General features: G+C 50.3%; 1 protein-coding gene across 2 annotated transcripts; it reads right to left on the reverse strand.

Annotated features, from left to right (window-relative positions):
• Positions 1-1,306: 1,306 nt before the first annotated feature.
• LOC144734358 (lysosome-associated membrane glycoprotein 1-like) lies at positions 1,307-19,390 on the reverse strand. Of its 2 annotated transcripts, none has more exons than XM_078616465.1 (9): positions 19,128-19,390; positions 14,350-14,453; positions 12,787-13,003; positions 12,321-12,479; positions 9,530-9,789; positions 8,166-8,288; positions 7,263-7,332; positions 6,205-6,378; positions 1,307-1,690 (listed from the first exon to the last, which is right to left on the reverse strand). In XM_078616465.1, exons 1-9 carry the CDS (start codon positions 19,174-19,176, stop codon positions 1,548-1,550), a joined length of 1,299 nt encoding a protein of 432 aa, XP_078472591.1. In that variant the 5' UTR covers positions 19,177-19,390; the 3' UTR covers positions 1,307-1,547. The 2 variants fall into 2 exon arrangements, with proteins under 2 accessions (XP_078472591.1, XP_078472590.1); XM_078616464.1 differs by lacking the exon at positions 1,307-1,690 and adding an exon at positions 3,975-5,308 and having other exon boundaries at positions 19,128-19,386.
• Between the last annotated feature and the right edge of the window lie 3,938 nt (positions 19,391-23,328).

The following is a 23,328-nucleotide window of genomic DNA, read 5'->3' on the forward strand; positions in this document are numbered from 1 at the left end:
CTCCATTGAATTGAAGATTTAAAAAAAATATTTTTTGCAGTCGACATTATCGGGCTAACAAAAGGCACCACCAAATTCGCAAGTTCCTTTATTTACACACACACGCGATTCATGAGCTCATTCAAATTCAAGTGGAAGCGACGATTGCGAGAGCGAGGCAAACCTCCTGCTGTTGTATTATATTATATAAATACCGGCTGTGTATATGGATATGGAAACAATTAAATCTCGCAAAGCGTCGTTTACACGAAGGCAAATCGTTGCTCCCAACCCTGAGGGTCCGACCCGCTGTGCGTTTCCACGTAAAACAGGGCAGTCACCACCCACCACAACCGCCCCCATCTATTTATACCCAAGCTCCCTTTCAATAAAATACATATGGGGGGGGAGGGGGGAAATCACTTCCTTTCGCTAACAGCATTGTATGCAGGCGGTATAATTACGGCTGGAGCACCAGCAGGTGATTATTATACGGCAATGGGACTCATTATAGCAGCCTACGTCGGGTGGAGGATTTGCAACGCCGCTATTTATTGCGGAACAAACCGGCTTACTTTTAGCTCACAACGTTAAATAATTCACCCAATTAACTGGTTCTGAAAGCGCTGCACCTCGAGCCGCAGTGTTAATGCAGCCAGCGGGTCATTATAATTTCCGTGGCTCGGCGAGAGCAAAGCCATCGCGCTCCGAGAAAACCATTCACTTCGCACGACGGGGAAACAAAAACCGGCGCTGAAAATAACGAAGAGAGCGAGAGAGATGTACAACTCGGTGCACCGTGACATTTACGGCTACCCCAGCTGCACCGCAGCGGGGTAAATGACCACGCTTTGGCGGCACTGCGTTTCACGCGAGCGACGGAACGTTTTTGCGTTTTTGTTGGAACAAAGTCAAACAAAAAGAGGACCTCTGGCAAAATGTTTTAGCAGTGGCTTCTACGTGGGTGGCATGGCCCCTCGTGCAAATACTGAAATGAGGGGGGGGGGGGGGGGAGTCCAATTCCCCCCCCACCCTCCCCTGGTTATAGCCCAGCCAGTGGGCCCCAGTGCAGCTGCACTACCTGCACCTCTCAATAGCCATGCCAGTGCGGTGAAGCAGCAACGTCGGCAAGGCGGCAGCGCACGCACGGGCCCATCGTGCCCATCAACCCGACGACGGCTCCTTTCCAGTCTTTACAGAAGCGTGCGAAATAATCCTCCTCCGGGCCTTCGTTGTGGGTCGCACCGCGTGTGGCTTGGCACGATGGCCGAAATTGTGTTCCACCGGACTGAGACGGCTTCCTCGGAAAATGTTTAATAATTTAAGCGCCCACCGCGCGGGAGGGGATGGCGAGCGAAACGTCAGACATGCGGAACACCGCACGGTGCAACCCGAAACGCGCGGAGAGATTATACAGCACAACCGCGTAAAACGCACACCGTAGGGTCGGTCATCGAGTTGGGAACGATTCCCTTGCGCGGACTGTGCGGCAACAAAAATCGGCAGGGACCCAAAAAAACCAACCACCAGAACACGTCTTCGTCCCCCGCCGAAATCGCCAAGCGGCCTCAGATCTCATCGTAGGTGGTGCGGCTCTTCTTCCGCCCGATGCCGTACGCGAGCACGGAGATGAAGACGAGGACTATCAGCCCGGCGCCAACCACGAGGGGCAGCACGAAGCCCAGCAGAGAGTCCTGGGGGCAGCTCACGGCTTGGGGTGGGCAGCACGGGTCGGAGGAGGGGGTCAAGGGACGGGAGATGGAGGGGATGGCGAGGTGTTTGTGCGCGTGTAGGTCGTGTTTGTGGGTCCATGTGCGGCGCGTCGTGGGTGCGAGCGACCAGGGTTGGCACGCGTGCGTGGGTGGGTGCCACGTGGTTTTGGTTGCGAGTGGAAATGCGTCGGTGGGTTGGGAGCAAGATGGGAAACGATGAAAGGCAAAGCAAAAGGAGAAGGATGTAAAATAAAAAAAAAACAAATTTACACGGAAAGAGAAATTGGTGAGAGTTAATCAAAGGAACGCAGCTCAACACCAAAAACGAAAGGCATGGCAAAGTCGAGAGCAAGGATCAGTTCCTGAAAAGGTGTTAGTACACGCACATCACAGAAGGCAAAAGGCAAAGTTCAGTTCGTGTCAGGTGGTGGCGAGAGGTGTTCCGCTGAAAAGTAAACGACAGGACCAAGGGGATTTTGCCACAGCAAAAACGCGAGATTGTAACCGGAGCATCGTTTATCCCATCATCCCCTTGCACGCCACGTGACATTCGTACACCACTGCGATATAGTCCAAGAGCCAGAGCAAAAAATATATAATTTGTACAACGAACGTAGGTGGAACTTGAGGTCGTAGAGATGTATTTTATATGGCCAAGGGTGAATTTAATTGATAACCTCACCTATTCTAGATTTGAAGCTTTCGTGACTGCAAGGATTCATATTCTTAGGTTTTTTCGGTAAAGTCACGTAGGTAAAAAATTTAAATATAAATTAATAAAAGTTAAATAAAAATAAAATAAAAATCACGACGTTTCGGAGGCAACACAAGCTTGATACAGCTATCGTGCTGCGACGGTTCCACCTGAAGACGGAAGCTTGTGTTGCCTCCGAAACGTCGTGATTTTTATTTTTATTTTACTTTTATTAATTTTAATTTTTTACCTACGTGACTTTACTGAAAAAACCTAAGAATATGAACCTCACCTATATTTCAAGCGGTTCACATAATTCACTGCTTTTGGGCATAGCGGTGAAATTTGAACCGGCGGAAAGTGATGCCACCAACAGGTGCTACCGACAAGTGCGATATGTGGGTATGGTCTGTTGGGCTAACAATTATTTGAAGCAATCTAAAACAAGTGAAAATTGTGCCCATCTTGTTTTAGACTGCACAGCCATCGAGCATCATCGTCACTCGTGATGTCCACGTGACATGCAAAGCATGGTGGGAAGACCAAATGGTAAAAGGTCACAAAGAGGACATCTAGACATTATGGTGTCGTATTATAATTGCGACTACTTAGGGCAGAGGATCAGGCCTGGAAGAAAAGGAAAATCATGATACATGAAGCACTTTCGATAAAACGTAGTTTTTAAATATTTTATTTTTCTCATAATTGTCGTTACACGTCACCAAGAGCAGCGAGTACAGCCACGGGAGGACCTCATGGTGGTGTAGGGGAAGGCCGGAGGGGCAGGGGGCAGGGGGCAGGGGGTACCCCCCCCCCCAAAAAACAACCCCCAGAGCAAAACAGCCGTCCAGTGGCCGGCCGCATAAACAGTCAAAGTATAATTTTTGCGTTCCCAGCAGTGGATGTGAAGAGTGGTGGTGGCGGAGGGGGGGGACACACACGCCAGGGGTTTAAAATACAACCGGCCGCCAGTCCTGGTAGCGGTGTCCAAAACAAAGTGAGGAGAGAAGCCCCCGTACAAGTACAAAACAAAATTTAAAACACGGAAGCCATTCTTTTGGAAGAAAAAAAAAGCCTAATTTCGTCACAATTGTGTTATCAACTTTGGTTAAGCCATCACACCATGGGTTGTGGGGAGGATCGTTAACGGACGAGAAATGGAAGAGTTTAGTCGCCCTGTGGCTCGGCCTGAACGGGAGGAGGGAAGAGTCGGGCGCTGTGCGCTCGCCGTCATTCCTTTAGAACTGCTTGTTGTGTTTAGCGCGTTCATCCTTCCCTCGTACCCCTGATTAGCACGGTTGACCACGTGTGGTGCTAAAACACATTCCTGTGGAGGGAGCTGGTAGGAACGTTGGGTTGCTCGGTCAATGGCCTGCAGGGTCAACGGCGGCGTGGTGTATTCCGCAAATATGGCCGACTGTGAGGGCGGGCACAAGCCGGCGTGAGTAGGTTAAACGTTGAGTTTTATAAGGGCACAACGGGGTGGCCAACCCCTCCCCCCACCCAGCCCCTACCCTCCCCACCCAGCCCCTCCCCACCCAGCCCCTCCCCTCCCCTCTCCACCCAGCCCCTCCCCTCCCCACCCAGCCCCTCCCTACATGACGGACGGACACAATAATCCCCTGAGGGCTGGTGTAACCAGGAGGTTCCTACCAGTTTAAGTTCAACATATAGTACATACAAATGGTGTTGAGATGAGATGCAATTCAGGACACGACATCAAACGCGTCGTTATAGTCGTTACCGAGCAACGTTGATAACCTCAGTTGCCAAGCGGTTGGGAGGCAATGCTTACATGAATCTGACAAGAATGATCAGATGTCTTTCGAGGTCTCCGATTTGGTTCGGTTGTAAATTACAGGTTTCCCTCGATTTACGTGGTCGAGGAGTTGCAAAAAAAAAAAAAAGAGGGGGGCACACAAAGCGTCACCGCATGAGGAGACGGCTGCCTGCTGAGTACCTCGCGTGGTACCGCACGCAGTACCGACATTGTCACCATGCCCAACCACAAACGGGCAAAGTCAAACCACATAGTATTGCGAATATTGGGTAGAAATAGGTTCTCGCCACATATACGCGAGATCACACAAACCGAACCCGCATAGCGAGAAAACCCCAGGGGGACTTGAGGCACTTGGTTCAAATGAGATTTGTCATTGGCGCTGAAAAAGGGGCGGCCGTTTTAATGCACCGCTGGCGAAACGGTCACAGTGCTGGGCCGCTAGGTTGGAGGGCAAGGAAGACGTGAAGTTATAATTGCAAGCCATCAGCCGCAGTCCCGTTGGTTTGAATGTCACAAGAACAACATTCACTACCCGAAACAGTGCAGAAGGGCTTGCACGCATTATAAATAACAACCTCTGCTGCTCATGTCAGGAATTAGAGAGTCTTTGGAGGAGGGTACCAAATAAATGTTGTCAAGGCTGCGTAGAATTGAAGAACGGAAAATGTTGGGCAATGTCTAGCAGGATTTTCTTGTTGTCAAATGTACACCGGTATTCAACTCTTCACAATCCATTAGGTCAGACCAGATGTCGTGCTCGTCGGTACCAGGAGGTGGCATTACGATAGCGGTTTCCAATCTCTTAAATGTGGCCAACAACAGTGAAAAACTTGCCAACCGTTTGAAATGAATGGGATCATCAGATAAGCCACTCGTGTAAAGACATTGTTACGATCGAAGTTACGCTACTATTTTTACTTGGGTGGTACCAACATCTGCTCTGACCCCGTGGACTATCAAGGGTGGACGACGCCGATCTTTGAGCGGAGGCGGCCGCGAATCAAAGCCTCGCGTAGACCGATTGCCGCTTGTGTTGGCCATAGAGGTACGCGGTGAGCACAACGACGGCCAGGCAGGCGAGCGCAGCTCCCATCACGATGGGAATGATCCACTGCTTGGCATCCTGGGGGCACTCCACGGCTGTACGCACGAATGCACGCGCGCGCACACACACACGTGCGTGCGCGCGTGGCCCCCCACACAGACGCACCGTCAACCGCAAGACAAAGAGGCAGTCACAAAGCGATGATTTCCTGCTCCATCGGATGAGCCTTGGGGAGGGCATTGCCACACATCGCCTGTTTACAGCCCTGTGGAGCCAGCGGTGGAAATTCCACGTTGCTATCGCGGGGGCGAGTTGATCTATTAGGACAACTGCTGGTTCTCAGAGCCAGAATCGGAATATTTATTTATACTGGAGGAATCCGAAGAGCTATAAAAGCTCTTTTTTTCACAGATGTCCTGTCAGGGCAGGTCAGAACATTACACCAAATACAAAAACACGATACGAGTGCAAAGTATAGGAAAGGTAAACAAATGACTTTAAAAAAAATTATACAAATAAAGCTCAAATATTTTACTTTACCAGGTATAGCCCACCGAGTAACCTTATGAGCTTCTCTTTGAGAAAGCGACCTTCTCACAAATTATATACAGCTCAACGAAGCGGCTTATCAGCCGTTGCACCGCTAGAGGGCGCTGCTACATCGCCGCATTCTCACACGCCCCGAAAAGAGACTCGCAAAAGCAAGCGACCAGCCAGTGGGTGCAGTGCGGTCGGCCCGGTGCAAGGAGCGAAAAACTTCCTGCAGACACAGCGAGTGCAGTTTTGTGCATGGAAGGTGCAGGGCAGACCGCTCACCCGTGGCATGATGACCAGTTACGGGCATGGGTTGCAGGAAGAGGTGCAGGAGGGAGGGTGAAAGTTCAGGGGGCACAGGAGTTGGGGGGGGGGGGCAGAGAGACGGGTAGGCACGCAACAGGGACGAGACGCAGGGGATGAACGGAGGGGGGAGGAGACGCGAGTGGACGCTCACCCATGTCGTAGCGCCCCTTCGTCACGTGGAAGGGCTGCAGGTGCAGGTGGGAGACTAGCAGCTCCAACTCGGGCGTCACCACCACCGTCTGCTCGCTCGCACAGCTGTAGGAGCGGCCGAGCGGCGCCGCGAACATCGCCAGGCTCCCATTGCGCCCCGCCAGCTCCAGCCACGCTGCCACGCGCGCAGAAACAACGCGCGCGTGGCGTTCACCCCGATCTCCACGGTGCCACGACCCAGTGCTCGCCCCCTTACACGCGCCGGCTTCGGAGAGAGCCCTGCGGCGAGCATCCAGCCTCGGGCCCGATGCTCGCCTTTTGCCTGCCATTCCAGCACCAGTCTCGTCTATCAGAATCTTTATTTATCCTGGGAGAAATCCGATGAGCGACGAGGCTCTTTTTGCACAGATGCTACCCAGTAGGTGTGGGTCTATTGGCCCATCGTACCTTCTACCCACAATGCATCCTGCCCAAGCCCATTTCACGTGAAGCAAAGTCTGCAGTGTTTGTTCCATGATCAGTGTGTTCCTTGGTCTCAGTGAACACAAAGCATACACCCTCTCTGCATGCACGATTCCCAGATTATTCCATGTCGTTGTAATGTCCATACACAATGTCTGTGCATGCACGCACACGGCACAAGTGCAGACTCGAACAGACTGTTGGGGGGCGGCGGGGGAAGGGCAAACCCCGATAGTAAGCGTCAAAAACACCTGGGGCAATATCCCGAATAAAATCTTCGAGACACAGGGGGGGGGGGGGGGAGCAGACATTTCCCTAAACCAGTGGGACCACCCCGGCCCAACAGGAATGTTTTGTGGCCACTAGGCCGGCTTGCAGTAAGGATTCCTACAATAATTCACCAAACAGGTTATTTTTTTAAAGTAGAACACCGCGGAACAGCGTCCAATACCACTTCAGCTAAAAAATTAAAATCACACAATTAGGCAGGCAATGCCATTTCCCCCTCCCCCCCCCTCAACACTGGAGGTGGGGCAGCCGGGCATCTCCAGTGTGGGCAACGGCGCCCCGACCCGCCGAGGGGTGCCGTGTACTCACGCGCGTCCGGGAACGCGTCGAGCAGCGTCACGTTGACCGACGTGAGGTAGAACTTGTCCGTGGATTTGTTCTGCGAGCACGCACGCGGCAAACAAGGACGGAGCCAGAGTTTGACGAACCGAGGGCGTTGCGACGCCCTCAGTTCAACGTACGTTGGGGAGGAGAACCATCGTCGGACGTGAAAATTTAAAAGCGATTCAAAACCAAATGCCGAAACTATTAAATCTACTTAATCGCCCGATAAAAACCCACGTGCATGGATTACACAAGGCTTTAAACATCGCGGGTTTGCCAGAGTACAGTATTTTAAAGAGGCGATCGTAACGTTACGCTCCAAGGCAACAAGATGCCACGGGATACGCAACATCGCACGCATGGTGGTGTGCGATGATGCATACCTGTCAACCCCTTATCAGTGCCCTACATTATTAGACCAATTCAAATTGTCACTCTGTGCCCTGATAAAACTCAACGTTCATCCTACAAAGTCCCATCACAAGGAAGAAACAAATAGACACAAAATGTTTTTGCCCGTATTGAAACGGCTGTAACGCCACATGGACCTGAAAACTCTATTTCCTTGTACAAGAATACAGGGTAAAGCGTGCGTTTGACCAGGTATAGATGACGTCATCTTCTTTGCTTTATTTGGACCACCAGATTTGGTGCGACCAGTTTTTATAGTGCAAGTCCAGATCGGCAAAAAATGATTTATCAAAAAGGTGTTGTGGATACCAAAACATCTTCACAGGAGTTGTATTGACCCTACGATACACACCGAAACCAGAAATGCTCATCCAATAGCGAAATCCAGAAACTCACCACCACTCACCACAGATTCTCCAGGACCACCCCAGGACCACCCCTCCCCTCTGACCCTCACCCTTCTCCACCCAAGCTCACCGCGCTGAAGCCGAGGAACACGGCGCCCTGGCTGAAGGAGAGCGAGAGGCTGGCCGTCGCGTCGCCGCATGAACCCGTGGCACTCGTCGCGTTGGGGTTCACGTGGAGAACGCCGCGCCGCGTCTGAGTGGGTGGAGGAGGGGGGGGGGGGAGCCCAATCGCTTTGTCAACATTGTCAGAAACCTCAACACGTTCTTCGTAGTCTTTACCAGAGTCATCACGACTGTCGCAGTCGCGTCGTAGTCAACATTGACACCATCCGTGGTCGCAACGAAGCCAGGCAAGCGTCTCGCGCGGGAACGCAAACAAACGCGAGGAGTTTTGGCGAATCGCGTTATTCCTCGTACTTCGCATGTACGACCCATTTGTCAGTCCGCTGCTGGATAAAGGGCCTTCCCAGGGTCGAGCGGATGCGTGCGAGGTCAATTGGCCGTCATCATTGTTGATGTAAACATTTCCATTGACTGGCTTGATTGAGACTATCAATTCACCACGCTTGAGAACCCGGTTTGAGCACAATTATTTCTGGGTCTCTGTGCCCATTGGGTCCTGCTGCGAGTTTGTAGGTCTACGACTGGTGACCAAGCCGAGACCAGCAACTTCACAATTCCGGGTGTCTTCCGAAACGCAGTTGTTTCTGCGCCCATTTCTATTTGCTTAGTTGTTGTGCCCATTTTTAGGATTACGGTTTGCAAAAGTAGAAACACTGCTGGCCTCTTGAACTCCCAAATTGTTAAAATAATTCTAAATTTAAGTTTTCGTGGCTGCAAGGATCCATACTCTTTGGTTCTATCGGTAAAGTCACGTAGATAAAAAAATAAAAAATAAATTAATAAAATGAAAATAACTAAATTAAATCACGTTTCGGGGGCAACGCAAGCTTCCGTCATCAGGTGGAACAGCCACAGCAAAATTACTGTAGTGAATAGAGAGAGCTATTTGTGACAAGCGTCCTAAAAGGACGTTATTAATCAGCTTATCTCAGCTTACCCCCCCCCACTCCGCACGCTGCCCCCCCCCTGCATCCCTCCTCCCTGGCTCCTCCCCCCCCCTCTTACCCTGTATAATCGCTCGTCACAAATAGCTCTCTCTACTCACTACAGTAATTTTTCTGTGGCTGTTCCACCAGATGACGGAAGCTTGTGTTGCCTCCGAAACGTCGCGATTTAATTTAGTTGTTTTCATTTTTTTTCCCATCTACGCGACTTTACCGAAAGAACCAAAGAGTACAGTTAAAAGAAAACAAACCACACCAAGTGATCAGTTTGCAAAGTCGAATCCCAGACTATGAGCAGGTGCTGGCTGGCTCTGCGCTCCGACCTCCCAACCCACCAGTGCACCGCGTGTGGCCAGCAGCACCGCACCTCATTGCGCATCGTGCTGTACACCAGCACCACCTGCAGCGCCATCTGCGCCAGCAGGCAGCTGCGGTTGCCCACGCTGATGTTGTAGGAGCCGACGGGGACGGCCGGCGGAGGGCCCGTGGGGCTTGGGCTCGGGTTCACGGGGCCGGGACTTGGGGTCACGGAGCTCGGGGTCACGGAGCTCGGGGTCGCGGGGCTTGGGGTCGCAGTGGTAGAAGTCGAGGGGGTCGTGAGCGGAAAGTCCTCCTTGCAGTGAGTCGCTGGGAGGGCAGACGAAACGATGATGCGCTTATTTTGGTTCTTGTTATTTGTAAGATTATTTTTTGGGTTGAGAATCCAGTTTCAGACTCCGTTCGGCCGACACCTGGAGTCAAACCCTGGATCTTAGCAATGTCGGCTTGGTACTCGGACCTCAAAGCCTCGAGAGCTTGACCCCCCCACCTAACCCTTAACAAGAAAAACCCCCTTAAAAAGAACATTACATTTAAGAGACGCAGAATGAGTAATTTGTCAGTCACGTATGAACTCATTCTGCCCAGAACCAGGGACCCATCGCACAAATAAGACGTTTGTGAACTACCAGACCCGAATTAAATTCTTAAATGAAGGACTGCAGTCTTATGGGTCACGCGAGTGGTGCTTGGACAGGCAGTCACCATGGAGACAGGCACAGCTGTAAGTGGCTGCGGGGATAAGTTTCCGACAGAAGGAAGTGCAGCAAAATCCATTGTTGTACCGTACGTCTATGCTTCCCTACCCTCATCCGCTCCCTGGTTTCGCCAACCGTACCGACCAATGGGAAAGCTTGACCAAATAACGCACACGGCAAGTGGGGTCCGGCCCCTGAACTGACAAAATGGCTGCACGGGTACCAGGAGCCAATCTCCACTTCCAACCCCCGCCACTCCAGGCAATCGCTCCCAAAAAAAAAAAAAATCGCTTAAACCGAGCCCCCATTCATTCATTCACCCACCCAGCCAGCATGTGCCACCACGACGCATCTTCCTCTTCACGCGTCTATTTCAAAAAGACTCTCAGGCACAGATGCTTTCATTCACAGCCGAAGCACGTGAAAGCGCCAATTATAGCCGATCCCAGCGGCTGCTGCTGCTGCTGCCGCTGCTGCCGCCGCTGCTATTTGTACTCCGAGCCTTTTGGATGCCGACTCGCGGGTTTGTGCCCATCAAAGGCTGCGGCAATTTGTAAAAAAGAAAAAAGGCAGCCCCCACAAGCACAAGAAACAGTCGCCGCAAGTGTTCACTGGCTGGGTCGCATCTCCCGCAACGCGTTGGTTCGCGCTCAATTTCATGCTGCCGGTTTTTGTTAGGATGGGGGGGGGAGGAAAAGGGAAAAAAAGTGGAAAAGTAAAGACCGAGACGACTGTACCAGCAGATGCAGGATAAGAAACGTGTTTTTTGGGGACCCACCGTCTCAAAAGATAACAATCGTCTAAAGATTGAATAAACCCATAAGGCCATACACCCACGTCCAAACTCCAGCAAGGCCTGGGCCCAAGCCATCTCGGATGGGGTGAGGGTGGTCGAGATGTCATCTGGGCCACAATTCACCACTCAGGAGTGAGCTTGGATGGGCCAAGGAACATTAGGGGTACAGATTCCCCCCATCGCCCGAGTACTGGCCCTGCCCCAAGCCCATACCTTCACCCTCACCCACTAAACCCTGGCACCACAACCTCCAACCCATTATCCCTCAAAGAAGGGGACCACTAATGTGCCTGCCGCATGTGCCTCACAGAGCGCCAAAACGAGACATGATGCCGCACGGATTTTGGGGGGCTTGGGAGGCAGCCACGTTCCTGTGCAAGAGCCGCCAGCCCCGCCCACTCAGCCGCTAGCCCCGCCCACTCAGCCGCTAGCCCCGCCCACTCAGTCGCTAGCCCCGCCCACTCAGTCGCTAGCCGCGCCCACTCAGCCGCTAGCCCCGCCCACTCAGCCGCGAGCCCCGCCCACTCAGCCGCGAGCCCCGCCCACTCAGCCGCGAGCCCCGCCCACCACCCAAGTGGCCCCCACCCACCACCCAAGTAGCCCCCACCCACCACTTCGGAGTGGGAACACCAGAATTGTGCACAGGCCTGTTGTGAGTCCAATGCTTGACGAGGGCCCTAGCCTCAGAAAGGAGAGAACATTGCTGGTGGGCATTCCACATGATGGAGCCATCACACAGCGCTGCCCAGCGTGGCGGCCGAGCCGTCGGGCGTTAGTGGTGGGGTAAAACATGTAGATCTGGCCGTGGGCCCAGCAATGCCCTATTCTTGTCAAGGGTCTCGTGGGATTTAAAGTCCGGACGAATTGAGACTGCGAGCCTGTGGTGACGTAACGAACCGCGGGCACCAACTCGTCGTGGGCAAAAAGCAAATACAAGAGGCACTCAAACCTGCGTCTCCACTAAAAAATAAAAAGTGTACCTTAGGCCGATGTATGGAGATGAAAACTGTGCCCCTACTTATACTTGCGTATGCACAACAGAGCTGGGAATGTGTGGATCTCGGGGAAATTTTTGAAAGTTGACAAGGATTAAAAAAGGCAACATAAATTTGGCAGACCAGAGTCGGTAGGAGCTGTTCTGGAACGCGAAGTGCGATCGTGGAAAGTAACGTAGCAACGTCGATATTGAAGGTAACAAAAAGTGTGTCTTGTTGCAGGACATCACCGCTTACTGGAAGCAATGACATCGGGTGGGACAGAGCAACAATGGAAAGGCAGCCAAATGGGGGGCGGGGAAGAAACCACCGTAGTGGAGGGGGGGGAGCAGCAACCACCACCTCGCTCACCCACGTTGCTGATTTTATCGTCGACCACGTAGGGCTGTATGCGCAGGTTCCACAGCGTGACGGAGGCGTGCTTGGAGGTGACCGACTGCTTGGCCCAGCAAGTAAACGCCGTGTTGAGCGGAGCCGCGATGTCGCTCTCGAACAAGACCACCTTGATATCTGCGAGAGCAACACGTGGCACAGGGGGGGGGGGATTTGCTCGGGCGCACGGGAGCTAGACAGCATTTCACGTGGCGAAATGTTACATACGTACGTGCATGCGTGCACGAGCGTTAAACTTCTTTCGCACCGTACGCAGCCATTCGTGAAAATCAGAGGTGCGGGACACTCTTCTGGGGGAAGAGTGCAGCGTCGTTCCTCGTTATTGAAATCTCCATAGGACGCTCTTCCAGGGACCGGGGAAGTGGAAAGCCGAGATTGGCGCTCACCCCGCTCGTCGCATCCAATGGCAGCGCATCGAAATCACCTTTGTCTCTGGCGCTGGGGAAGATTTCTGGGTCGCCGAGGTTGTACACGAAGTGCCACGCGTCGCCGCGGAAAGAGGTGTCGTTGTGGTTCATGACGACGGAGAGCGTGTGCCGCCACTTGCTGAAGCTCAGCGTCAGGTCCACGTCACGCCCGCCACCACCGCACTCGGTGCCCACCGTGGACGCGTTCAGCGGGAGGTCGAAGGTCGCCATTCCCTGGGCACAGGTTGACACCGCCGGAGGTCGGGTCGGGGGGGGCGGAGAGGCACACTTCGTCATCCACAAGAGGTTTTTTTTGGGGTGAGATCGCGCAAGCATAAATGTGTCGTTAAACCCGGCACCACCCGACACGGCCAATTAGTAAGGTTTGTCACGTAAAACAAAACGCGCCAATTAGTTTCTAGTCCAGCACACCGGTGTGCTGGAGAGCAAACCCACAACATTCATTCGTCATAACCGTGACCAATCCACTGCTGGATGAAGGCCTCCCTACGAGCCATCGCCACCTCTCATGGTCGTGCAATTTGACAATCCTCGCACCAGCACACAAGCAGATTTACAAATCATTCTGCTGGGCGAATGTATTCCCATGCTGCATTGGTGGGAGGTATTGTTTAACTATACTTTACCAGGCTGGTCAGTGCGGGTTGGTGAAGGTGGGTGGGCAGCATAGATGTGGGAAAATAATGCAGTACTGTGGATTTTGCTGCGCTGCCCAGAATGTAGACACGGAGCTATAGAGCGCTTTTTTCAGAAGCGACTTGGCCACAAATGATAGCTCGAGGAAGTGGCTTATCAAATGGAAATTTATAAACAGCCAAATACTCTAAACGCATGTTGATTCTAAAGGAGGGAAAACACGGAGGGCCTGGAGAAAAATCCATGCAACCACGGGGAGAGAGAGAACATGCAAGCTCCAAATATACAGCAGGAGTCAGATTCAGGATTGCACCCACGACCTCCTGTATACCAGGCGAGGTAGTTAACATCTCGCCACCATGGCACCCTGAAGATTTCAGATGAAGCGCCCTGAAAATATATGTAGTGTACAGCCCTTTAACGACACGCTGCTGGATGAGAGAGCATTTGAGTCGAAGGATTTGTTTGATCATACTCCACCATGTTGGTCAGTGTGGGCTGGCAAAGAGCGGGGGTTCAGATAATTCGCTCGTCACCAACGTTAGCCGTGGAAGGACATCGACTTTCAGGCTACCAGGTTCAGCTCAACGCGGAATATCGCTGCGATATTACTCGTCGATGCGCGCGCCCTTCTCTCCTCCCAGCACGTGGGACAAAAAAGCGAATTTCGTTTCATGGAAGGAGTTTCCTCGGCAAGCAGAGAGACACGTCCGACGTCGCGCAAACAACGCGTGGCATCGCCAACTGATGCAACCAAGTCAATCCTCGCGCATTTGCCAAAGGTGGCTCCTGAGAAATAAAATCGCAATGCAGCCAAGGGGGGTGGGGGGGGAGAAATGTGTCGCTGCGTCAGGGTGTTCTGTTGCGGATCGATATGGGGCACGCGTAGAGAGAGAGGACGAGCGAAGAGGCGTCCAGTTTACCATCGAGCCGTCCTCGAGCTCGTACTGGACCTGGAATTGCGCTGACACGTTGGCAACGACGCAGATGCTTCCATCCTCGGGGTCTCGGGCGATGAAGGATCGCGCTGCAAGGGCACACGCCAGAAACAAATAGTGCACGCACGCACAACGGCAAAACAAGAACAGCGAGCATCAGCAAGGAGTTGCCGACACTCGGCACACGCGTTCCCCACCACCACGATCAATCCTCCTCCAAAGCTCCCCCGCACACTTTCACCTCCTTACCCCCTCCCCCAATTCCCTTCTAGCACACCGCACGACGACTGCAGGGTTGGGTGTTGTTCCTTGCATGGTGTAGTTATTGGACTGTGCAGTTAGAAGACTTAGAGGACTGCAGAGCTTGGAGAGGGAGGAGGGGGGGGGGGAAATTTGGTGCTGGTTCACTGCCTGGCTGCTGCTGTCGCCTTTCCACGTGTCTCAAACGTGAATTTGAAATAAACGTCAACCGGGGTTGACTGTACGTGCCTCCGAGTCGTTCACGCTCCGAGAGAGATCGAGCGAGCGAGCGACTACGGTGCGGCGGTGGCGGCGCATTTCAAGTTGACGTTATTTATTGTGAAGGGGAGTCCGTAAGCCGGAGTTGCACATAGTGGTGAACAGGAGTTGTGGTGGTTAAAAGTCTAGATTTGTTCATCTATAAGAAAAATAATTAATAATTTCAACTTGTAAACACGCCGCACAGTATTCCACTCGCTCTCTTCGGAGACATAACTGGGTTTACAAGGTTTCCTCATCGGTAACGTCATCAATCAAGTCCCCACCCCTCATCAAAAACCCACGATTGTCATCCAAGACCGCGAGTGGGGGCAACCCCTGCCCGTTGTAGAGCCCCTCTCCCTCCCTGACGGAGCCCTGAGACCAACAGCGGCTGCGCGTCCCCGCTACGGGAGAGTGGCGTTACATTTGGCACCTCGGCTGGTACGCGCGGGGATATCACGATGTGCTTTCTGCCACCAACACCGCACATTTGGCGACGCCACTTCAAATACCCCGGGGTGGGTGGATGGGGAAGGGGCAATCCAGAAGCCAAAGCACACTCCGGTAAACGCTCTCGAGGGCTTCCCACGAGCAAAGATACCCACGTGGAGGAAATGTTACATCAAAAGGTACAGTAGTAGCCTTGTAGAAGGAATTACGTTTATTATTTCGATTTAAAGCTTTCGTGACTGCAGGGATTCATATTCTTGGTTCTTTCGGTAAAGTCACGTAGAAGGGAAGTAATAAAATAATAAAAATAAAATTAATGAAACATAATAAAACAATTATAAATTATTATATTATTTTATTATATTATTATATTACTTTATTATGTTTTATTTTTATTATTTTATTACTTCCCTTCTACGTGACTTTACCGAAATAACCAAGAAGATACGTTTATTATTATTAACGTTCGGCAAAAGTATCAAAGTGGCTCATAAATCAGAAGGTTGAGAGTTGAAATTCCAGGAAGTTAAACTCGGGCCCATCATCTCCTGGTGGTTGAAAGGGAAGTTGATAGCGATTTGATCGAAAACAGACCCACCCACCATATCGAAGTGTGCATTTTTCACTGCTTTTCTCTGAGCAATCGGGTGGCTAAGTGGGCAGACGAGATTTCTGGGTTAAAAAAATCCAAGCTTCAGCCACCTGGGATTAAACCGGTTAATAAACTTTGGCGAGTTGGTCTCAGCTCAGTCACCGCTAGTTTAGTTCTGCACTTGATTTGGAAAAATTACAGCTCCGAGCGAGGCTTAACCTGGCATGCACAAAACATTAACCTTGGTGGCATAGAGGGTGGGAAAGTACTACCCGCCCTCCTGTGTAAAGAACAAGTGCTCACGCGAAGCACCTGCCCAGCAATACTGCATCCTGCAGATTTGAAGGACGGATAAAAATACAGCTTGGCCCAGGAATCAATAATAATGTCCTTGATTTAGCCATATCAGCTTCAGTCTCAAAATAGTTTTTTTGTCTTCTTCTTCTTCCATGCGGGTCCTGCTGCATTGGGATCGTTTGGCCAATTCCATGATTGAGAATGTGGCTTTTTGTGTTTAAACAACCTGGAGCAGACTTGTGTTTGACCGGCAATGTCGGTTTAAAACGCAACCTCCAAACAGCCTTCGCCCTTCTGGAGCACATCCGCAGAGCCAGGAGTTCCTATCTTATCTAGATTCATAAAGCAACTTATTCAAAGGCGCTTTTCTAATAATTATAAAATTGGACACAAGATGATAGTGGTTGAGATAGTGGGATTATAAAAAAAAAAGTGGTGTAGTTACTACGGTGACAGGAGAACAGGCGGGAATTGTTCAGGAGGGGTTGGGGTAGTGACAGGGGTTTGAGGGATTGAGTGCAGGGAGGCTCTCATCCAGCAGTGGATTGTCAAAGGCAGTACATGTTCACCATGTACTATTAATAGCTCTCGCAAGGAGACTGGAAAAATGGTCTTCTGCCTCCGGTGCATTACCCAAGTGTACAAAACCACACGTCAGCATCAGCTGCCAACCAGAAAAATTCAATTAAAGTTCATTTCCATAAACACTCTGGCATGGGCGCTCACACACAACCGCCTGTAACTCAGCTGCAAATAGCCAAAGTGACAACGTGGATGTAGACCCCAGGGAAGGCCCTCCTGGTCAAACTCACAGTCTCACCTTCCCCGCACCCCGGTGTTTCAGTTCCTTGAGCCTGTGGGGTAGCAGAGCGGATCATGGGGTCCTGACGTAGCCGAGAACCTGGGTTTGAGCCCAGGTTTCAGCCGCCCCAACTGGGTTCTCAAGTTTAGGGAGCTGGTCTCGACCTGGTCACCAGGGTGGAAGAGGGTCTGCGAGGGATGCTCCACTCCGCTACTCTTGATGCAATCATCTGGCTCAACCACCTCATCAAAACATTAAATCGGTTGCTCTACATCTACCATAGGAAGCATAACCACCAATGACTAAATTACTCAATTGTTCATTAGACACCAATTGACTTGTATAGAGAATGAGTGTTGTATAAATACCTCCGCGACCCAGTATGGGGAGGCCATCATCCAGCAAGGAATTTATAATAGAGGGCCGCACGTGTAGCTGAATTAGAGGCAGGAATTTCGATTTAAAGCTTTCGTGACTGCAGGGATTCATCTTCTTGGTTCTTTCGGTAAAGTCACGTAGAAGGGAAATAATAAAATAAAAATAAAACATAATAAAATAATTCTCACGACGTTTCGGCCACAACGCAAGCAGCCGTCCTCAGGTGAAGAACAGGTCTGTCGAAAAGACAGCGTCTGACGCTGTCTTTCCGACAGACCTGTTCAGCGTCTGACGCTGTCTTTCCGACAGACCTGTTCTTCACCTGAGGACGGCTGCTTGCGTTGTGGCCGAAACGTCGTGAGAATAATTTTATTATGTTTTATTTTTATTATTTTATTATTTCCCTTCTACGTGACTTTACCGAAAGAACCAAGAAGATAGAGGCAGGAAGTTTCACATCGTTGCACATGTCACCTCTGGAATTGTCTTGGCGTCAAGGACATCACCTACCCCCCACTTCCAGATCCTGCTTATAATAATGATCGTCATATGATCACCATCACAATCATTCATTGTATCACGATCACAATCGGTATTAAATCGTGATCACAGGGCCAGGCGTGATGGCGATCTACGCCTGCGGTTTAGCGCTATGGATGAGAGGGTTGGTGGATCAAGGAGAGGTGTGCACCGAATGCGGATTTAATCCATCTGTGCGGAGTTCTAGGCGTTATCCCCTTGCGAGCGCGGTGGATTTTGACTGGGTTACTCCCAGTTTCCTTCCACGCGAAGTAAAACTGATCTTTAAAAAAAATGGAAATCGGCCAAACATCCCAATGTAGCAGGATCTTCGTGAGAATGGGAGCCTTGAGACTCGCTGATGAATTCACACGGCGTTTAAAATAGGGCATCTGTATACTCGTGTGTGCTCGCACATTGACTAGGGGCGTGATTAAATAATCCGGACTAAATTTACACCCCTCGAGTCAATCCATTGCGGCAGGCCTCGTCACGCCGTTCCGATCATAAGTCAACGGAGGCTGCCTGGCCATACTTCACCCGCGTTAGTCGGCGTGGGTTGAATTGGGGGGGGGGGGGGTCAGGGCTCAATGACCGGTTCAGGGATCACTCGCCGCGTACGTTAGCCGTGCACAGGAATCGAACTCAGGTGGCCTGGTTCCTAGCAGTGCGAAATCCACTGCCGTAAATAAGTGGAGCTGTGGTTAACGCGCTGCGCCATAACCCCAGCTACATAGGTTCGATTATTGACCACCGTTCACATCAGTTGACGAGTAGCCCGAATCGGTTCTGCAGTTCCCCGCTTACAAGTACTCCCCCTCCATCCCCCCCACTCGCCGTGACGGCGTGGGATGGAGGCCTTCATCCAGCAGTGGAATGATCAAAGACATTATTATACGAGGCCGACATAGAAATACAACAATTACACGCGCGCAGATTACCCACAGCAGGCCTCGATTACAGCTGCCCGGTAATAATTGGTCAGGGTCCAACACCGTCCATGATCACAATCATCATCACAATCAGCATCACAATCAGCAACACCGTCCATCATCACCATCAGCATCACAATCAGCATCACCATCACCATAATCACAATCAGCATCACCATCATCGTCACAATCATCATCACAATCATCATCACAATAATCATCATCACCATCAGCATCACAATCAGCATCACCATCACCGTCGTCGTGAACGCGGGAGGAACGGCTGCCATACCCAGGTGGAGGAAGCACCACAACAGAGGCAGCGCGCACGGAATCCTCATGACGAAACGTTCTTTTCAAAAGGGCAGCAGCGCAGAGCTAGCGCCACAACAGTCGTCGCGGTACTGTATCTATACAGTCTTTAGTCGGGGTTCAGAGCTGCCAAGAATACGCACGCAGCGAGAGAGGGAGCGAGAGCCTTCGCGAATGGTGTCACACAGCATCAGCAGCAAGAGGGGGGGGAGGAGGGATTATTCCGGAGCCACTTATAGCAATCATCCCTCCTCCGTCATGTGATCCTTATCATCTCCTGGTCGCGGGTCACGTGACTCGTGGTGGAGGGGGGAGGGGAAGGATGTAGTGCCATCTCCGTTGGCGATGGTAATACAATAGCGTTGCCATCATCAGCAGCAGCAGCATCAGCGTTAATTGCGTGTGGCGCATCGTGGTGCAGTGGTTGGCGGTGCATCCGACCAAACATTGCCGTCTGGTGCAATTACATCACAGATCGTGAGCGATGGCTCTGAAGATGGAGAGGCCTAATTCATCCAGCAGTGGATTGGCCATGGCCCATTATGATGATTATTCTTGGTTCTTTTGGTAAAGTCACGTAGAATGGAAATAATAAAATGATAAAAAATAAAACATAATACAATAAATTCTCGATAGACTTGTTCTCCACCTGAGGACGGCTGCTTGCGTTGTGACCGAAACGTCGTGAGAATTTATTTTATTATGTTTTATTTTTATTATTTTATTATTTCCATTCTACGTGACTTTACCGAAAGAACCAAGAAGATGAATCCCTGCAGTCACGAAAGCTTTAAATCGAAACATTATGATGATGTTGACAAAATAAGTAAGCAGTGTATGTACGCGGAACTTCTTTCGCACCGTACGTACGTCTCTCTTTCACGTATACGTCTCTACGCGTAAAAAAACACATTTTGTGCGTAAAAGTGTCTGAAACGATCCCATAGACCGCACGACCTTCCGAGAAGTGCATCATTTCAGCAGCATTGATTCCGGGGAGCCGGACTGCGCGCGCCCCGAGGGTCCAAAATCAAGTTTGTGTGTGAGATAATGACCCCGGGGCAGGAAGTGATTACATTACCAATCGCATTGTTACAAAACAAAATAACAATGGAATGTCAACAATGCTCGGAGACGTCCATAAATTAGCATTTTAACACCTGATTTATTTCCAGAAAGGGTAAAATATATTCTTATTGTTATTACGGATATAATGGGTTATATACTGGCAAAAAAAAATCTCATCACTGAAACACTGAATTCTGACCAATTCATTTGAGTTATTCGCAAACTCCTCCGATGATGATTACGTCTTAAATTCAGTCGTAAATCCGATGTAAATGTTTGGTGGCGTTAAGTTTGGGGGACGTCCATAAATGACGTCACGCGATTTTGGACGATTTTTGACCCCCCCCCCCTCGTCACACGGCGTCACAAAAAGTCAGACCCCCCCCCCCCTCAAATATGACGTCACAAAGCTCTGCCGCCCCTCCCCAAAAAAAACATATTTCCATTTTGAAAATAAAAAATGCTTCAAATCGCTTTAAACTATTGTCATTGTAGTGCGTATTTAATGTGGCGCTGCACTCTGATGTTGTATGAGTGTTGTTATAACAATTAGTGTTGTTATAGCAATTATATATTTATTTAAAGTTGCGCATTTTGATGTGACGTCACATTTCTCAAACCCCCCCTCCCCTCCTCGTCACACATCGTCACACATATCTGACCCCCCCCCCCCCTAGGTGCGTGACGTCATTTATGGACGGCCCCTTGGCCAGAATTGATGTTGCGTGAAATCAATTCAGGGCGAGCGGTGAGTCGGCGAAGCGATATGAGTGTAACTCACCACGACCCCGTGACCACTCGCTTACTCCTCGCATAGCGTGCCGACTGATTGCATCTTTAGCAATTAGCCCCGATGATTAATTAATACCACCTCGCCATGCAGATTTACGGAGAGTGTATGTGCATTGCGGGATGGGAAGATGCTGGGGGGGGGGGTGTCTGTGGCCAGATCACCCGCAAAGCCTAAGCAGGCGCTCAGCCTGGTTCAGCCTCAGGATGGGTTCAGCCTCAGGATGGGCAGCGATTGTTGTACCGTACTTATGTTGCCCCATCCTCGATGCACCCCCCTGCCTTCGCCATCGACGCGCACTGACCGGCGTGGTGAAGTATGGGGCCGTCCATAAATGGTCAGAGATTTGTGACGCTGTGTGATGAGGGGGGGGGCGGGGTTTGAGAAATGTGACGTCACATCAAAATGCGCAACTCTAAATGAATATAGACAACACGTTCTACTTAATTAAGTTTAAAGCGATTTGAATCATGTTTTAGTTTTTTTTGGGGGGGGGGGGGCAGAGCTTTGTGACGTCATTTTTGAGGGGGGGGGCAGCGCTTTGTGACGTCATATTTGAGGGGGGGGTCTGACTTTTTGTAACGCCGTGTGACGAAGAGGGGGGGGGGGTCAAATCGACCAAAATCGTGTGACGTAATTTATGGACGCGTGACGTCATTTATGGACGGCACTTATGGCCATGATCGATCCACTGCTGGATGACGCCTCCTCTGCTGTTGTGGGCGTCCTCCCTCCTGTAGCTGCCACTCCGTGTTTAGTCTCGACCCCACGCTAGGCTCATCAGCAGGGGATGTCCCAGATGATGGGTGACAATGTTTGATATTGTTACGGAACATTCGGTGACGCTGCAATTAATACTGAGGGCACAGCACTGAGGAAAAATTAACCCGTAAAAACAAAGTTTTTCACTATAAATCCTTTATATGCGTGGCATCGGTTTTATTTTATTATTCATTTCTGTTTTTCCTGTGTAAGAGTTTCATTTTTATCACATTGGTATCTTTAATTAAATATGAAAAAAATTTTCCTAAAAAGTAAAATTTTGGAAAACATTTTTCACGAAAATAAATTGTCACGCGCAACGAGTCTGTGTGCAAAATGTCAGCTCGATTGGATCACGGGAAGTGGGTTAAAAACGACCGAAAGATTTGCACGGTCGTAAGCGCGCAAGCAAGCAAGCGAACTTAATATAAAGGATTTTAAAATGGGCATTGCCCGAAACGTTTACCCTGTGATATATACAATTCCCTTTTAAGGCCACGCGGTGGGGTTATTTGGCGAATGTGTTGAGCTGTTCTGCGATGTTGTTAGCCGAGTTACCATCCACCGACTGCTCAGCATTGTGCGTTCGGTAAATCCACTGCTGGATGAGGGGGTTGGGGTTGGTGTGGTAATTATAACCATACCTCACCACCGAATGTTAAACAACAACAATAACAACAAGCATGGATACGACTGAGCTCGCCGTGTCCGCTTGACTTGTTTCGCTCTGGATGATCGCTGCAAAGTATGATCTGTGTTTTGATTTAGTGCGCTGATCTTAAAGGTGCATTGAAAAATGTTGATACTCCAACTGATGCTTCTGCTGTTGTGGAGTGACTCATGCAGCCAGCTATGGCTGCAGAGTTTGGTGGTACATGTTGTTTATGTCGTTTATTGTCAAAATTCGGTCACAGTTCCTATGATCACTGTTTCATTGCTTTCATGGCTTTATTTTGGTGATTTCGAAAAGTTTTTTGGTTTGGCCATGTTTGTTTGTTGTAGTACGGAGTAAGACTGATGGCCTTAATCTAAGTTGTCTTGTGGTTGTTGTTGTTTGACTTGCATCCCACTGGGATGTTTGCAGTGTTGGTGTACGGTGCTTTTTCTGCAATATTTAGCTGTCTTTTCTTGGATTTTCTGTTTGCACTCAGTCACATATTCACTTTAAGATGTTTTCTTGTTCATGTTTTTTGCTTGTTGCGGTTGTACCCGATTCAAGAGCCGAATGGCTCACATGGCTATACCAAAAAATAATAGAAATAGAAAATGAATAGAAAAAAAGAAAGATGTATAGAAAAAATATTATTTATTTATAGGGAAAAATTATCGCTATTATTTATTTTTACCTACGTGACTTTACCGTTACCGAAAAAACCTAAGAGTATGAATCCTTGCAGTCACGAAAGCTTCAAATCTAGAATCTAAACAAAATAAATGAACTTGAACTTGACTTCGTCCCGCCACGCAGCGGAGTGGCGGCGACTTTCGCCAGCAGCGAGAGGCCGCGCGGCGTTTCCCGCCAAAAACTCGATCGCCCCGCCCCCCCTCCCCTCGACTACCG

Source organism: Lampetra planeri, chromosome 51, assembly GCF_965212315.1.
Source record: "Lampetra planeri chromosome 51, kcLamPlan1.2.h2, whole genome shotgun sequence".
NCBI classification, from domain to species: domain Eukaryota; kingdom Metazoa; phylum Chordata; class Hyperoartia; order Petromyzontiformes; family Petromyzontidae; genus Lampetra; species Lampetra planeri.

What these genes read in the sequence shown, in the direction of transcription:
- LOC144734358 (XM_078616465.1), bottom strand. Translation starts at nt 19,176, where the DNA reads ATGAGGATTCCGTGCGCGCTGCCTCTGTTGTGGTGCTTCCTCCACCTG. An exon ending in CGATAAAATCAGCAACGTGG is followed by an intron (nt 9,790 to 12,320) that starts GTGAGCGAGGTG and finishes CTGCCCTCCCAG; the next exon opens with CGACTCACTGCAAGGAGGAC. An exon ending in GAAGGGGCGCTACGACATGG is followed by an intron (nt 1,691 to 6,204) that starts GTGAGCGTCCAC and finishes GCCCACCCCAAG; the next exon opens with CCGTGAGCTGCCCCCAGGAC.